Source organism: Musa acuminata, chromosome BXJ1-7 (assembly GCF_036884655.1).
Source record: "Musa acuminata AAA Group cultivar baxijiao chromosome BXJ1-7, Cavendish_Baxijiao_AAA, whole genome shotgun sequence".
Classification (NCBI taxonomy): domain Eukaryota; kingdom Viridiplantae; phylum Streptophyta; class Magnoliopsida; order Zingiberales; family Musaceae; genus Musa; species Musa acuminata.
In genome coordinates this window covers 2,572,517-2,588,209 of record NC_088333.1, presented here as the reverse complement: position 1 = coordinate 2,588,209, position 15,693 = coordinate 2,572,517, and the positions used below count along the sequence as shown (strand labels likewise).

The following is a 15,693-nucleotide window of genomic DNA, read 5'->3' as shown; positions in this document are numbered from 1 at the left end:
AGTGCAAACACTTCGGGTACTTGAGCAAAAAGCAGACAAAAGCCAACAACTGACTTGATGCATAAAATATAACCCTCAGGGAGGCAAGCGAAGTCCAAAAAACTTTGCTTTCTCAATTCTTAAGAGAAAGGGTGAAATCAAGTACTCCAATTCTCTTATTTATCCAGTATAAGAGCTTTGAAAATGTTCAAAGGCCATTCGAAGAAACTTAATGGAAAACAATAATTATCAAATCCTCACCAATGGTGATCGATTCTATCGAGGGTAGATTATTCACTTCATTTTTCAATAGAATGTCAAATGAAAGTGGAAGTGATGCGAAACTATTTGAAGGCGACAACTAAGTAGAATAAGAATTGATGATCAAATTTTATAAGGGAAAGACTAAAAGAACTTTAAAGTATGTGAGGGGATGCTCATTAAAACTCCAATAGACATCAACCTAATTCAAGCAAGTAAGACGTTTAAGTAATGACGCACAACAAGGAAGGTTTTTTTCTTTATCTAAGGGATCCACAAGAACCAGCAAAAATCAACACAACTCAATCGACCCCGTACTAGAGTCAGAGTCATTGGCAAGTTGAAGTGGCATTGGCGGATTAAAGCTCGACTACTCAACAACAACAACAAAGAGCAACTAGAAGCTAAGAGACACGTTACAACTAGAGCAGAAGATTAAAAATTCAGGAAAGACGAGGAGATGCGGCATCCATAAAGGCTATAATGAGGACGTCGAAGGAATAAGTGAGGGAGAATGTCACAGGTAAAACTGTAAACAGGGTGTTCGATGTAATGCTTATATATGCCTATGCCTTTCGGTTTTGTTTATGTTTTGCACAACATGTAAAGGGCTTGCAGTAGGCTTGGTAGCACCATTATGGTTGGCTTTTGTGGTTGTTTCGGTCTTGTAAATGTAGGTTGTGTAATCGTCGCATAGAGATAAAACTATCCAGAAATATGTCATTCAAACAACTATTTTGGGGGCTTTCTAGCTTCGTAGAGTGGTTTGGGGGTGTCAGCCAACATAATACCTTGGAGCTACCTAGGTGGCACATGATTGGATGGGTCTTTGGGGCAATATCTATGGTTGGTTTATTGTCTTATTTCATAGCAATGTCATGTGAGTATTTGTGAGAACTTTTAGTCGCGACGGACGATCTTGGATCCTTTATCGCGTGATCGCTCAAAACGAAGTCTTTTATATTCTCTATCAAGTGTTTCATGAAATGACTGCTCGTAGGATCTCGAATTAAATATTTTCTTTGACCTTTTCTTTTTAAAGGATCATAAAAGGATTTGAGGATGTTAACTTAGATAATAGAGATTATAATTTCACTAGTGGGTTTGGTGGGGGATTACGGTAGTGACACGATCGAGAAGGCGATGGTGACGCTGGGAAGCCTAGCGACCATCTAGGAGGGTCATGAGGCGATTGTGGAGGTCAATAGCATCCCAACATTAGTCGTGGCGATCTAGGTCGGGCTGACATGGGAGAGGGAGTTCACTATCCATGCCCTGCTCTGCTCTGCTCTTACTCTGCACCGACAGCCCCTCAAAACCATGATGAACGAGGACGAGGCCATAGCTAACATCCTTGGGCATGATGGCAACAATGAATGAATGAGAGCATTACCGACGACAACGGCGGTAATAGCAAAGATGGATGATGGAGGTAGAAAGAAGATCATCTATTTTTTTAGATTATAAGAAATGTTTTGCAAAAATAAAGTAAAAAAAATAGAATTATTTTATGAAAAAATAATTTAAAAAATCATTTGCCTACCTTTTCCCCTCTCCGAGTATCAAAATTCTATCACCCATATGCAAGATTCTCATTGATCAGTCTCCCACTCAAAAACTCCTAGGAAGAGAATGTTTGGGGATTGACCCATTTGGCTTCTCTATGACGAACTCGAGAGTTACCTCAGTACTAATGGAATATTTTGCTATGCATCCGTTGCCTGCCAAAGATACAACCAAAGTTGGCTGCCCAACAACTTCACAGAAAAACTAAAATGGTAATATGTGTGAGATGGAACAGATTGCAGGACTTTTGACGAGATCCCATGAAAATACACAAAGAGTAACAACAGCCACAAATAAAAGGTGAAATGTGCGTATTATGATGGGGATTAAATGAGCTCGATTTTAAACTCTAGTGTACGTGCAGGAGAGAGGTATCACCACCACCAACCACCGTGTGCAACCAATCCATCATGAGGAGTCCGGCAATAGTTGTCAACAGCAGCTGCTGGCAGAAGCATCAGCTTGCGCTGGTTTTTGCTTAAAAATGTTCTTTTTAACACCTGCTGAACCCTCAGCACACAGGCTTGGTGTGTCCAATATCTACATGATTGATGCCAAATCATTAGCCTACTATAGCTTACCAAAGGAAACAAGCAGATCAATCGAGTAAATAAAGAGAATAGCCCGTTCAAAGAAGAGACATTTTTTTTAGTTAGTTCATCAAATGCAGCACCAGCAAATGTCAAGAGAAAAATCACTAACACGGCAAAACCAAAGAACAAAGTGCAGCTTTCAGGTGTGGCACGGTTGCCGGCGGTACCATCGCCCAGTCTCGGCGGTACCACATTTGTGAAGAGACAGTTGAGTGCTAGGGCATGAGGTGACGCCCCGATACTACTACTACATTACAAATGATAATGGATTAACAGCATATGGAATTACTACCAATAACTTCACTTCAGCTTTTTGGGAATGCTGGACAAAGTTAAATGATAATGGATTAATTACTACTAATTACTACTATGTCACAAATGATAATGGATTAGTAGGGAGATATGCTCTATTCAAGTTAAATGGACAAGGCCACACGAAGGCTGTGGACAAAGTTGAATGCCGATGGCTCTTTTGAGGCTGGGATGGAACTAGGAGGGGCAGGCTTCGTGCCTCAGTCTGGTGATGCTGCTGTTCAGGTTGCTGGATGCAAATTCCTATAAGGTGGTAGCTCCTGGGCCAGTGAACTCTTTATGGCCATAAAGGAAGGTGTCATTCACTTGGGTGTAACAAAACTCTTGATCGAGACTAATGTTGAGTGGATTGTAAATGTTTTGAGGGAGGAGGAACCTCCTAATTGGTTTTTTATTAATCCCATTAGGGATCTTTTTGCTGCCCTCTGAGGTTTTGCAGGTCATACCTCTAGAGAGGGGAATAGGTGTGCCCATTGGTTGGCTAGCCATGCCAAGAAGTCCAAGGCTGACCATGTTTGGACTGCAGAGTGGCATCCAGAACCTAGGCTCATTTTGTGCTTAGATGAGCAAGGTGTAGTTTGTAATAGGCTTTTGAAGTAATCTATATATTTCTCTTTTTGGAGAAAAAAAAAACTTTTCAGGAATGCGACTAAGGAATGTTCTCTTGATATTATTGGGCTATTAAGTCTATTGGGTTGGATCATGTCAAACAATATCATAACCTAGATAGAACAATGGAGGTACAGATTTAAAGGGTTAACATGAGTGGTGCAAGAGCATATTATGCAAAAGTTGTCACTATAGCACTATGCTCCAAATAAGTAGCCTGCTAGAGGATGATTCTAGATTGGGTGCTGGTATGTAAGGCATTAAAATGGACATCAAACATTTAAACAAAGAATAGTCCCACTGATGGGTCATGGCCTCAAACAGACAGGGAACTGTAGATAAGGGTCTCTCAAGGGGGAGTCTAAATTGCAACTTAGGCTTTTGTTATTAGAGCTTAAGCATTTTATCTGCATTGTCAAGGCCGATGTCTTTATAGCTATTGGCTGATAAGTCTATCTGGTTGGATCATGATAAGTTCAATGTAAGTAGGACTTGGTTTATGTAAATTTTATATAAATAATATGAGAAATAAATACCATAAGTGATATAGTTTAAAAATGAAACCACTTGCATTAAAGTTATAGAAGTTTCATTATATTAGAAGTTGCCAAGTAATACTACTCTATGAGCAAAAATCTGATAGAATTTGCAAAAACACACCATAACTTGAACATAACAAACCTTTAAGACTAGCTCCTCGAAGCATTTCTCCACATTGACCCGTGTTTTTGCGCTGCATTCTAAAAACAAGCATCCATATTCCCTAGCAAAGTCAATACCCTCTTTCTTGGTTACAGCTCTCTCGCTTTCCTGCAACCAAGCAAAGATTTCTAACTCATCAAAGATATCTATAACAAGTCAAAGAACAGTGCAACAGATTAACAGGTAATGACAGCAGTATGGAAATGGCCAAAAAGGGAAGGGATCAATGGTGATGGCCGGCAACAAAAACAATCATCAACTATGAAGTGATGCACAGTGCAAATTACCTTGTCAACCTTGTTCCCTACTAGCATCTTAATGCAATCCTGATTGGTTGAATAAAGATCAATTTCCCTCCCCCATACATCAGAAAGATTGGTGAATGTCTCCCTTCGTGTCACATCATAAACTAAAAATTGTTAAAAAAAAACAAAGATCAGCAAAATGTCAACCCTGCAATTATTTTTACTAAAGCAAATATATCCTATTGGAACAAGGATCATACACTCAAAAAAACTTGATGATCAATGTTAGAACAGAAAGAAAATAATTTACCAGCATGGAACATGTTATCAGGATCATCTGGTGATATGGTGAGTCATCTAATTGAAGAAAATACCCTACCAGCATAGACCATATTATTGGGATCTTCAGGGCATATGGTGAGCCATCTAATTTAATGATTTAAACATGCAAATCGTAAGATAGCGCATAATTTACCAGGGAAACCCTAGACTTGATAAATGACTAAAAATGCCCCTGTTGTGATCTGTTTGACAAATAGCATCTGAAAGCGATCTTCCATTTCTGACCCTACTTTATCGTTGTAAATGGATGTAAATTTTCACCTCAAAGACATTAGCTCACTAAGGGGCTATCCCACCTTGCATTATTAGGAGAAGCAGATTAGAAGTGAAGCTTCACCCTATGTTAGACTTACAATGTATCATCCTTAGACAGATATGTTGTTTCCTCCTAAGCAAAGGGTACACTGGTTCATCCCTTCTCCATATTGAGTTCTATTCTTGTGCTCTTAGCACTGTTTCCTTTGAGCTTGACAGAGGTGCGCACCCAAAAGAGATGAAGAGAACAAACGGCAATAATGACATTGCTCACTCTATCATGCTAAAAGGGAATAATGCCAAGAGAATAATTTTCATGTCAAGCTAAAAGGGAATAATGACAGAACATGTTATGCATAAACAAAACATTTCAATAATTTATATATATTTTCAAGGTAAAACTCTTGCATACATCATCCAAGACAGTTATTGTCACCACTATTTTCCTTTTATTGGCATTAGTTACTAATATGTGCAGAAAATGAAGAGAACAAAAGCGTGAGATATCACCATAACAATTAAAGAGAAAGAGGTAACAGGAAGGACATTTTAAGGAACGGAGCAAAGTGAGAGGGGAGGAAGCTGACCAAGGAAACGATAATTATTCTTCCCCATCATTGTGTTGCAATAGGTTAGTTTGTTGTGCGGTGAGGAGAGAGAGAGGTGGGTGGCTAGGAGTCCAAGAGGGAATAGGGGCGAAGAGACTCTCATTCACATGTTATTAACTCTTGGTCCACACCTTTTTATACTCAGTTAATAAAAACATATACAAAAGAATTTTTTTAAAGGGGAAAGTTCTCATGTACCAGTGTGAAATGACATAATATCTCATGTTCCTCTAGAAAATGCAAATATCTGAGAAACCCTCACAAACTTTGCAAATCCCTCCTTATCAGCGTCGTTAGATCTCATTAAGATCCAATTGCCTTAGCTCAGTTAAGGATGTAATAAGACTGCCGTTAGTAACCCTAATCTGTTGGTGAATCCCAGTGGGATCTAGGAGGGTCTAACATCAAGGGCACAGAAAGGATTTTGTTAAAATTTCAAGTATAAATAAGAAATTTGCAAATTTAGATATAGGATATCATGGCTGTTTTCAGAAGTACACCAAAAGTTCTCCTTTTGAATCATTAATTGTAAAAACTTCTACTCTTATTTTCAAATTTTCACTTATTTCAAATTTCTACTGTATTTGTTTATTTATAAATTATGGTTTTTGATGATCTTGAACCGGCTGATCTAAATTGATGATCTCAGCACCAAATTCTACACCCTAACTGGACCCGAATCCATTTCTCATGCAATTGACCTAATTGATAGAATACACTATAGAACATAAACACAATAATTCTAACAAGAACAACATAGAAACACAAGTTTTCTTTTTTAAAAGAACTTGTTAAATGACTGATAACATAAAACAACTTTCCCCTAACAAATATGAAATAAATGAATACTAGATCACAACATTATAATATTACAAAAAAAAGTTCCATACCCATGATGATGCCCTGTGCTCCTCTATAATATGAGCTTGTTAAAGTTCTAAACCTCTCCTGCCCAGCTGCAACAGAGGTAACTATTGCATTACCATTCATCTATGTTAATAGCATAGCACTTAACTGAAGTAAAAAAAAATGGTATTGCAGGTTATTAGAAACATGCAGATGCTAGTTGCAAAGTAGAACTAGACCAAGGAAGACAGGTTGAATTAAATAACCAAAGAAGTTACAAGAGAAAAGTCACCCAGGAGAAAGAAAAGGAGGAATGACACTTATAGGACTACGTATTGCTTTGACTAGATCCTCATAGTGTGCCTCATCTAAGGTTTTCAATTTTCATCCCTTATTAGCTTCTTGTTACTTGTAATCTGCTCTTTACCTCACATAATGTAAAACTTAACCATACTATCTCGTTGACAATAGAGTGAGGAGTGAATAGAATAACTTACATAATTGTGCTACTATTTAGTTTAAACATAATTTTGAAATCACAACTTCATAGTTGCAAATCTGCATGATAAATACCAACAGAATATCTAGAAATGCAGTTCAAATTTCTTCAATGTTCTTAAGAGTGGTTGTGTATCCCTTTATGACTTTCATCCTCCTTCATAGTTATAGTACCCGTTCCTTGATGTAACATCAGTTTCCATCATTGATTTTTTCAAACCGCAAAGAAAACAACAATAGCAATATATTAAGCAGAAAAAAAATTAAACCTAGTGCATGAGGCTTGTATTGGCTAGGGTCTACAGAGGGTCAACAACTGTGGTCGTATACCTATGAGCAGAGAGGCTAACTTATGCAACCATGGACATCCAAGTCACAGACAAGCAATTAGCCCATCTTATTCAAGAAGCAAAAGAATAATTTATCTAGACCCCCAAAGTACAAATAAATAAGGCAAAACCAGGAAGTTGGAATTACGTCGTAAGAAACCAACAATGGGGAAAAAAATCACCTGTGTCCCAGATTGCAAGCTTTAGCCTTTTTCCGCCTAATGTAACCATCTTTACCTTGAAGTCCACACCTGAACATTGTAATTGAAACATCTAATCAAATTAGAGATGGAACAGAGAAAATTACCAAGGTAACAAATAGACTGGAAGTATTTGCTGAAAAGCCTTGACAAAGTATTACTGATCAATTCCTAACATTATGAGAACGAAAAGAGGAAACCTAGACACCAACATCCACAGGCAATCTACCATCACGTAAATCAACTTAGTATCTTATACAGTGATTACACTAAAAAGATTACTGCCTTCAAGATGCATACAAAAAAGTTCCAATTACAACCAACTAATGAGAAAAATAAATTATCCTGCATCGAGCGAAGGAGCAGCGCAACGAACGAGAAGAATCGCACCTATAGTAGGAGAAAGATCCTCGAAAGAATCCAAAGTAAATCTCAGCAAGAGGCTGCTCTTCCCAACGCCGGAATCCCCGATCATCAACAGCTTAAACAAGTAATCGAACTCCGGCTGGCTTGACAAAGACGAATCCATCGGATCGCGCCCTCAGAAACCCTACAAAACGGAGAACAGATCAGGGGAACCGAAACGACAAGCCAAGATCGAAAAGACCACCAACCTCAGCGACGGCGCCTGCCTGGAGCACGGAATCGTCCGGGACGGGGTAGAGACTGTAGCTGGAGATCGATAGGGAAGCAATCGGTGCAAAAGGGACCGACAGGGATGGATTAGCAGACGGGAGGAAGAAAGGAATCGCGGGCCGGTAAGGAAAGCTGGAAAGTTCAACAGTATTACTACGCACAGAAGGAGCGAGGCGGTTGTGAATATACCCCTCATAGATGACATATTTACTGTGTAAGGAGACGTACATGTATACGTATACATATACGAGTACAGCTAATAATGAAATGACTCTAAATTAGTGTACGTATGAGCTAATCCATACGTGCTGTTGGAAGAAGGAAGACCACGTAATTTAATTTAAGATGAGGGGTATTAAAGTCTCTCTAGTGGCGGTCAACGAGTCCAGTGAGATTAATTCTGACCACATGGTGTTGTATCAAATGTTTTGGGTCCATCTCAGGATTGTAGGATCCAATAATGTGGATCCGATAGGTCAACCACCAAATCTAATGCTCATGTTGGATTAATTTGGATTTTCTAATCAGACATGTTTTTGGTTAATCAAGATCTAAGGACAAATAATTGTACTTACTTAAATCCAGCCTAAATTTCAATTTCAATTCCTTATCTTCATAATTAAATTGAATTGCGAATTATCAAATCGATAAAAAAATATCTTAATTAAATTAGGCCTATAGATTTCTCTATTGGCATATTACTAAAAATAATTATCATTATTGAGATTTGAATTTCTAAGACATATATTATCCATTCTTACAATTAATTAATCAAATTCTGAGTTATTTAAACGAATTATCGAGTCCTCAAATAGTAGTTGATATTTGTCATGATAAAGTTCCTACGAGAAGGATGTAAACAATGGTGATTAGGATATGGTTTCGAGGAAATCAATGGAGATTTTGGAATCTTGTCCATGGATTTTTTTTGCCATGAAGGAAGCTAATCTGCAAAGCTGCAATGGAAAGATGAGGAAGAAGTTTTGAGCAAAGAACAGTCTCAGCAAAGTCACAAGAACTGTAGCAAAGCCTCTCTTCACAGACTCCTTTGAATCAGTAAAAGATGAGCAATGTTGGAGTTAGAAAAAATTAAGACAGTCATGGCAGATGAAACAGAAACCATATGAAGGTGTACTGATTCTGGTGGTACATCATTCTAGAGTAGGGAGTTACTGAAAGCACTGCTAAATCTGACAATGTGGTGACTGACCATAACAAAAGGATTTCTGATGCCATCACAGCTAAAGGTAAGGAAAACGTTGAAGATATTGCATATAATGGCAGTGATAAACAGAGAAGTCAGATAAAATTACTATTAGTTTGGAGTTAAAAAGTGGTGAAGAGGCACTCTTGACCACTGACAGAGGGGTAGTTGACAATACTACAGTTCAGCTGCACAAGTATGACTCTGGGAGGAAAGAACTCATTACTGCTAGTGCATCAGCATCATCAAGTTCTAATATTTCTCCTCTTGTGGTTGCACTCTGACATTATTACAAATACTGGTTTTGTATTTCCCTATTTCAAACAAATTTAAAAAAATCTGCAAGAGAGTGAACCAGACAAACAAGAAAACTAGAAATTTAACACAAAATGAGAAACTTGTATCTAAGTGATGAACCTGTTGACTCAAAATCCATCTCAAAGAGTATGTAGTTACTACAAGGACAACTAGATATATCTCGATCAAAGAATGAAAAAGAAGATATCATCTTCAAAATACTCCCGGTAGCAGGATTAACTACAAATTAGAAAAAGTTGAAAGATTCAGACACTGTAATTACACATCTTATTACTGACTAGAAACATGATGCTACCTGCACACTTTGAAATCAGAATAGTGGTAAAGAATAATTTTGTTAGGTCACAATGACTTCATGAAAACAGCAACCTCCAGAAAGAATAATTTGCACTAACTAGAAACAAAACCAGAGCAAATACTACATTATAAGCCACCATTCCTTCCAGTTAATCCTACATTTCTTTGTAAAAACATGGGGTACATTAAACAACATTACATTATTGAACTCTACCAGTAGTTAGTCTACAGGATACTTACACCACACGACAAATCTAACATTAGAAAATAGAAGATATCATCTACGTGCTTCACAAGTTCTTACAAATGACCTTCGCCACCATACCTGAAAAGCCTTGCACAAATTTGGGCATTCAGTTCCATGACCGGCAAAGCAGCGGAACCATTCCTCAAATAAGATGTGTTGCTGCTTCAGCCTAAGGGTAAGAATCACTTGACCCAAGCTTTCCTCCAGCATCCTCATGTCGAGCCCCTTCGAACAACGTTGTAACCAGCCAAAGTCCATTAACATTGGGCCAAACCATGATTGAAGTATGCTGAATCTCATGCCACCTGGACACTGCAACTTCCTCAAGCCTAATGCAATAAACACATTTGCTGATATCCTACTGAGTTCATACCTCAACATCGGTGATGCCCTCTCATGCATCCTAATCAATTCTTTTTGGTTTGCCCATAAACCCACAAAATCTTCTGCCATCTCCTTGTCTATAAGAATTTCTAGCAACCAATTAAGGTTTTCGACTTGCTTAGAGACCCTTTCAATCAGTGGCTTTGTTCGTTTCCCAGCTGTCATTTGATCCATAGGAATTGAGTTCAAGGCTTCTTCAAAGAGCTTGACCAGGGAATTCAGACAAGAATGGCAAACGTTGTATAGGCTGTCCTTGTTAAGTCCAACAGGTTCTTTCTGATAGACTGAGCTTTTGGATAGCAGACCATTCACTAAAGACTGCATCTCCCTCCTCGCATTGCCATTTGTTGCATTTGTAACAGACTGAATGAGCTGCACTGCAAGATCTTCTGAGTGGTTACAATCTTGTGGGTCTAACCTAGCTAACACATCTTCACATATTGCCTTCTCAATTGTACTCGTTGCAAACAACCTCTTCAGCTTCTCCTCCTCAGTTTCAGTCCATGGAACAGCCTCAATATACCTCAAACAGGACCTCATGCCTCTATCGAACATAATTTTCAAACATACCTGAAGGACCAAGAAGCAATTAGTACTAAAAACAAGATTACAAAGAAAGATTGCATAATGAGCAACCTTTGACCATTTCGAGAATATTGTCCGTTCATATTTTATTTTGCCATTTAGCCACTACTGCCAACACTAATTTCTGAGTCATCATACCATCAAACTTCGAAACAAATAGTCCAGATGTGAACCAAAACAGCTTGCTTGTAAAAGATACACATGAAGGGAGTTAGCACTTGATTTTCAGAAATACAAGAGAGAAAACCGAGCTGATCACACATTTTGGAGAGACCAAATGATTCTAACTTGAGCCAGACCCCAAATCAAGCATATTGTATCATGTTGAACAGAAAGTGTACAAAAAAGTATGATGGAGGTGGGACAAGAAGTAGTTCGATTAGAAACGTACATACGGTCAAAGAAAATGCATCATTCGAAGCCTGCTGAAGAGATTATTCTTGAAATGCATCATCTATGAGAGAGAATAATCAGCAAGCTGCCTCTTCATCACTTACTGTACAAGGATCACCACTAGAAGAGTAATCATGCAGCAGTGATGTTGTCGACATATGAATTTGCTTCTTTTTAGCTTACACACTTTTGATTGCCTCTTCTTACTGACATATTTATTGCATTAGAGATATGTAATCAAGGTAATTGGTAACTTGGTTCCATCATAAAATAAAATACTTGTATATGATAATATACTCATAGCAGGGAGGAATTGTAAACTAGAATATTGTAAGCTAAACCTGTACAATAGTCACCTTTGACAGAGTTATTATGTGGTGGGGCTAGTATGGGCCAATACATGTTCACTTGTTTTGTAGTCTACACACCTTTGCTTGCCTCTTCTTGTTGCCGTATTTATCTTAATGCATTGATAATACGTAATCAAGGTGATTGGTAGCTTGGGTCCTTTATTTATTTGTAACCGTTCAAATATTACTTGAGGGATGATGGACTACTCTGATGTAACAAAATTTGTTAATTAAACATTTATTTTTTATAAACACATTTAGTCTCACATCGATTAAGTAGCAGAGGTACCAAAACCTTATAGGCGGTAGAGTCACCTCTACTCTACCCTCAAATGCTTTTCTTGATCCACCCGAAGGGATGAAAACGTGCAAGGCTCATCCAAAGAGGACAATTCCTAATGGACCCTTATGCTTGTGCGGATGAAGAGTTGAAGACAAATGATGACAAAGCAATTTGAGATTTTATAGGTCATGGATTCTTTAACACGAACATGAACTTTAGTTGCAAATGATGGTTCGGATGCAATATAATTAGAGAACCAAACTTAGTTATAGATTTCTTTGTCTGTCAAACAATCTGATGAAAGAACACAAACTCCTAAATTGTTCTCTACCAAGTTAATACTAAGTTATTATGTTACTTAATAGTTATATTCCATACTCTCCACTCAAAAAAAACTGTGATGGCATCATATTGCAACATTAGCATAACTTAATATTTTGAACATGCGAAATTCCTACACAGGTTCTCAAAGATAATAAGCTAAGCTAGATGACTAAAAGTGCAAGCCCATCTTAAGATCTAGTCAAAAGTGAAGCATTCTAACCTCAAGAACACCGATTGCTCGAGACACTCCTGCCTTCATGAGCCATCTCGATGCATCCTTCTCATACATCAGCTCAATGGTCTCCTTAAAGACATCCACATCTTCGACACCAGAAACCTCGATCTTCTGGCAATCAGCATCCGAGACCTTCCGAGTAGAATCCATAACCCTGGCCGCAAAGAATGCGCTGCTTTCACACAGAACCGCAGAATCCAGTTCCAACACCAAGCATCTCCCATCTTTTCCCCTCAAACAAAGCCTCAAATCCAAAGATCTCTCCCTTAGCGAAACCCTAGTGTCCGTCTTTGGCTTATCTGGAACCAAAGATCGCTCCTTTGGGGCCGGATCTGGGCATTCCGGCTCCGATTCGACGGCCGTCGTAGAGATCGAGGCGGAATCGAGGATCCCCGGCAGGGGGCCGAGGGGAGTGTCGGAGTCGATGGGGGAGACCCTTCCGGGGGAGAGGATACGGCGGGGGTCGATGATGCCGAGGCCGAGCTTGCTGCTGGGGGAGGGGGAGCTGTGGAAGGAGCCCGGGTGGGAGAGCTTGGGCGGGGTCTTGGAGGGTCGGAGCTCACGGTGGGTGGAGGAGCTGCGGCGGTGGTCAGGGCTGTCGGGGGCGGCAACGAAGGAGCAGCACCAGACACGGCGGAGGCCGGGCGCCCGGCGGCCTGCAGAGGCGGATCTCACGCCTCTGGTTTCCGCCATTGCTTCGGCGATCGAGGAGGAGGAGGATAAAAACCAGTACCGGTAAGGGTCAGGGTTTCCTCTCCGGCGCCATCGGAGAGAGATCCCCGAGGTATCTTTGCAAAGCTCTCGTCTTTGCTTGCTTTATTGGCTTTCGCCATTGTCGTCTTCTTAAAAGTGGGAGGCGAGGACGAGAGAGGAGTAACGTTAGAAAAGAGGAAGAAACGGGATCAGATCCAAGGTGGAGCTCAAGGTGCTCGGACAAACGGTGTTCATGTCGTGACACGTGGAGACGAGAAACGTCCAGATGGATATTGACCGTTCGATGATCATTTCAGGACGTGAATTCATTCGATGGATGCCATGTGGATTTTCGTTAATATATATATATATATATATATATATATATATAAAGCATTTTTACAGGAAAAAAGCTCTAATATTATATTTTTACCTCATGACATCTATCGTATTTATTTTTTACTTCGAGACACTTTTTTTACTATAATTATATATAATAATATTCATCTTAAAATTATTAATACTATTTTTTTATCATAAGCTAGTACTGTTTTTAACATGCTATTTATTTTTATACATGGCAAGGTCCTGTTCTTAACATGGTATTTATTATATATATATATATATATGGAAATGGATGCTGGTAACAGTGGATAGGTCGAAACATGAAAGAGATTTGTACTATATGCTTGTTTAAATGTATTTTCAGTGTCACTACATCGATGATGAAACAAATTTGCATTTCTACTCATTATGAAGCATAATGCAGTAAGTCTATCACAAACTATGTTATTCCTGGAAAGATGCCTTGTTCTTGTTCTTGTTCCTTCTCCTATCTGCCAAACATCTTGAATCCCAGTTCTTGGTATTGCTTGACATTCCACAATGCATCAAAAACTTGCAACATGATCCAACCAGAATGAAACTGGACATAGAGGAAGAAAAATCCAACAATTAAGTTCACCAAATTGATCGGATGCTACCAATCTGCGTTGTCACGGTCTCTACCCTGCACTTTGTCATCTTTAGATCGTCACCTCCCTGTCGAAGATCCAGCTGAACTTTACTCTCTTTGGCTCCGCCACCTTGGCCCGCTCCTGCACCCTCCGCATCCTGGCCGGCAGACCGCAGACGAAGTCCCTCGCGCGACGACCCTCCCCGCTGAGCCCTGCCTCCAGCTTCTCCAGCCGCCACCGATCCACTAGGAACTCCACGATGGCCACGTAGTCGGCCGCCGTGTATACTCCGAGCCGCTGCGCCACGGCCGAGTAGTGATCGAACAGCCGCGGGTCGCGGCCGTCGACCATGAGGTGGGCCGGCATTGTGATCTTCTTGCGCATCATGTCGGCGATGGCGAGCATGGCGCCGTCCGGGTCCAGCTCCAGCAGCTTCTCGACGATGCGGGCGTAGGCGTTCTCGTGCCGCTTCTCGTCGGCCGCGATGGTGCCGCAGACGCGCGCCAGCACGGCGTCGCCCCGATCCTTGGCGAGGCGGGCGGTGTTGCCGTGCGAGATGAAGGTAGCGCGCTCCTGGAAGGAGGTGTACACGAAGCCCAGGTAGGGGTTGTTCTCTGTCCCCGGATCCTGCCATCGACCAAATGCACCATGAGAACTCACCTTGCAGCACATCACATTAAATTACATAAAGGTTCGATAAATCGAAGGATTCACACACCATGCCGGCGCCGATAAGGTACTGCACGGTCTTCTCGAGCATTCGCATGTCGACGCGGCCGGAGAGGTAGAGGTACTTCCCCAGGATGTCGCCGTGGCGGTTCTCCTCGGCGGTCCACTTCCGCGTCCACACGGCCCAGGGGCATTCGCTCGCCCCCGTCTCGTCCCGCACCCCGTCGAGCGTGTTGATCATCGTCTGGTACGTCGGCAGCGCCTCCTCCGTGATCATGTCGCCCACCAGCACCACGAAGTAGTCGTCCGGCAGTTCCGCCGTCCGGGCCCGCAGCGCCCGCACCTCCTCCTCGAACTCCTCTGTCGGGCGAGACGAGTCCGGCAGGAAGTCGGTCGGCTGCCAGCACTGCTCCACGGGCTTCAGTAGCGGCAGCAACGCCCGCGTGGCCCACCCCTCCAGCGACCGAAACACCTCCACCTTCTCCGGCGGCATCGAGTGCTGGACCGCATTGCGACGCAGGGGCGGCACAGCGATGGCCGACACTCGGTGTCTCCTCGACCCGCCCACTTTCGGGCTGATCAAGGGGGAGGAGAGGAGGCGGTGGCGCGGGGAGAGGGCGAGGAAATGGGCCTGCATGGCTGCATCGACGGGCAGTGAGGAGGAGCTGTTGGCGACAGCAAGGTGTTTGTCTGTAATTTATACTGGTGTGGTGATCCAAACGCCCATGGTAACCTAGAGAAGCCATCGGAATACCGGTGGTTTCCGTGTCACAG

At 41.1% G+C, this 15,693-nt stretch overlaps 3 protein-coding genes across 4 annotated transcripts; all 3 read right to left on the bottom strand.

Moving 5' to 3' along the window:
* Window positions 1-1,971: 1,971 nt before the first annotated feature.
* LOC135678200 (ras-related protein RABC1-like) lies at window positions 1,972-8,143 on the bottom strand. Of its 2 annotated transcripts, none has more exons than XM_065190714.1 (7): window positions 7,960-8,143; window positions 7,736-7,895; window positions 7,328-7,396; window positions 6,363-6,443; window positions 4,310-4,431; window positions 4,002-4,130; window positions 1,972-2,346 (listed from the first exon to the last, which is right to left on the bottom strand). In XM_065190714.1, the coding sequence occupies exons 2-7, from the start codon at window positions 7,872-7,874 to the stop codon at window positions 2,239-2,241; spliced, it is 648 nt and encodes a 215-aa protein (XP_065046786.1). In that variant the 5' UTR covers window positions 7,875-7,895; window positions 7,960-8,143; the 3' UTR covers window positions 1,972-2,238. The 2 variants fall into 2 exon arrangements, with proteins under 2 accessions (XP_065046786.1, XP_065046787.1); XM_065190715.1 differs by having other exon boundaries at window positions 6,363-6,428; window positions 7,960-8,140.
* A 1,755-nt stretch (window positions 8,144-9,898) lies between these two features.
* Window positions 9,899-13,446, bottom strand: LOC135678198 (BTB/POZ domain-containing protein At2g13690-like). The gene is made up of 2 exons (XM_065190712.1): window positions 12,587-13,446; window positions 9,899-11,001 (listed from the first exon to the last, which is right to left on the bottom strand). The coding sequence occupies exons 1-2, from the start codon at window positions 13,292-13,294 to the stop codon at window positions 10,078-10,080; spliced, it is 1,632 nt and encodes a 543-aa protein (XP_065046784.1). The 5' UTR covers window positions 13,295-13,446; the 3' UTR covers window positions 9,899-10,077.
* A 571-nt stretch (window positions 13,447-14,017) lies between these two features.
* On the bottom strand, window positions 14,018-15,598 carry LOC135678199 (stearoyl-[acyl-carrier-protein] 9-desaturase 1, chloroplastic-like). The gene is made up of 2 exons (XM_065190713.1): window positions 14,969-15,598; window positions 14,018-14,877 (listed from the first exon to the last, which is right to left on the bottom strand). Exons 1-2 carry the CDS (start codon window positions 15,554-15,556, stop codon window positions 14,320-14,322), a joined length of 1,146 nt encoding a protein of 381 aa, XP_065046785.1. The 5' UTR covers window positions 15,557-15,598; the 3' UTR covers window positions 14,018-14,319.
* Window positions 15,599-15,693: the final 95 nt, after the last annotated feature.

What these genes read in the sequence shown, in the direction of transcription:
- LOC135678198 (XM_065190712.1), bottom strand. Translation starts at nt 13,294, where the DNA reads ATGGCGGAAACCAGAGGCGTGAGATCCGCCTCTGCAGGCCGCCGGGCG. An exon ending in GAGCAATCGGTGTTCTTGAG is followed by an intron (nt 11,002 to 12,586) that starts GTTAGAATGCTT and finishes TTGGTCCTTCAG; the next exon opens with GTATGTTTGAAAATTATGTT.
- LOC135678199 (XM_065190713.1), bottom strand. Translation starts at nt 15,556, where the DNA reads ATGCAGGCCCATTTCCTCGCCCTCTCCCCGCGCCACCGCCTCCTCTCC. An exon ending in ACCTTATCGGCGCCGGCATG is followed by an intron (nt 14,878 to 14,968) that starts GTGTGTGAATCC and finishes GGTCGATGGCAG; the next exon opens with GATCCGGGGACAGAGAACAA.
- LOC135678200 (XM_065190714.1), bottom strand. Translation starts at nt 7,874, where the DNA reads ATGGATTCGTCTTTGTCAAGCCAGCCGGAGTTCGATTACTTGTTTAAG. An exon ending in GCTTGCAATCTGGGACACAG is followed by an intron (nt 6,444 to 7,327) that starts GTGATTTTTTTC and finishes GTAATGCAATAG; the next exon opens with TTACCTCTGTTGCAGCTGGG. An exon ending in AGCACAGGGCATCATCATGG is followed by an intron (nt 4,432 to 6,362) that starts GTATGGAACTTT and finishes AACAATTTTTAG; the next exon opens with TTTATGATGTGACACGAAGG.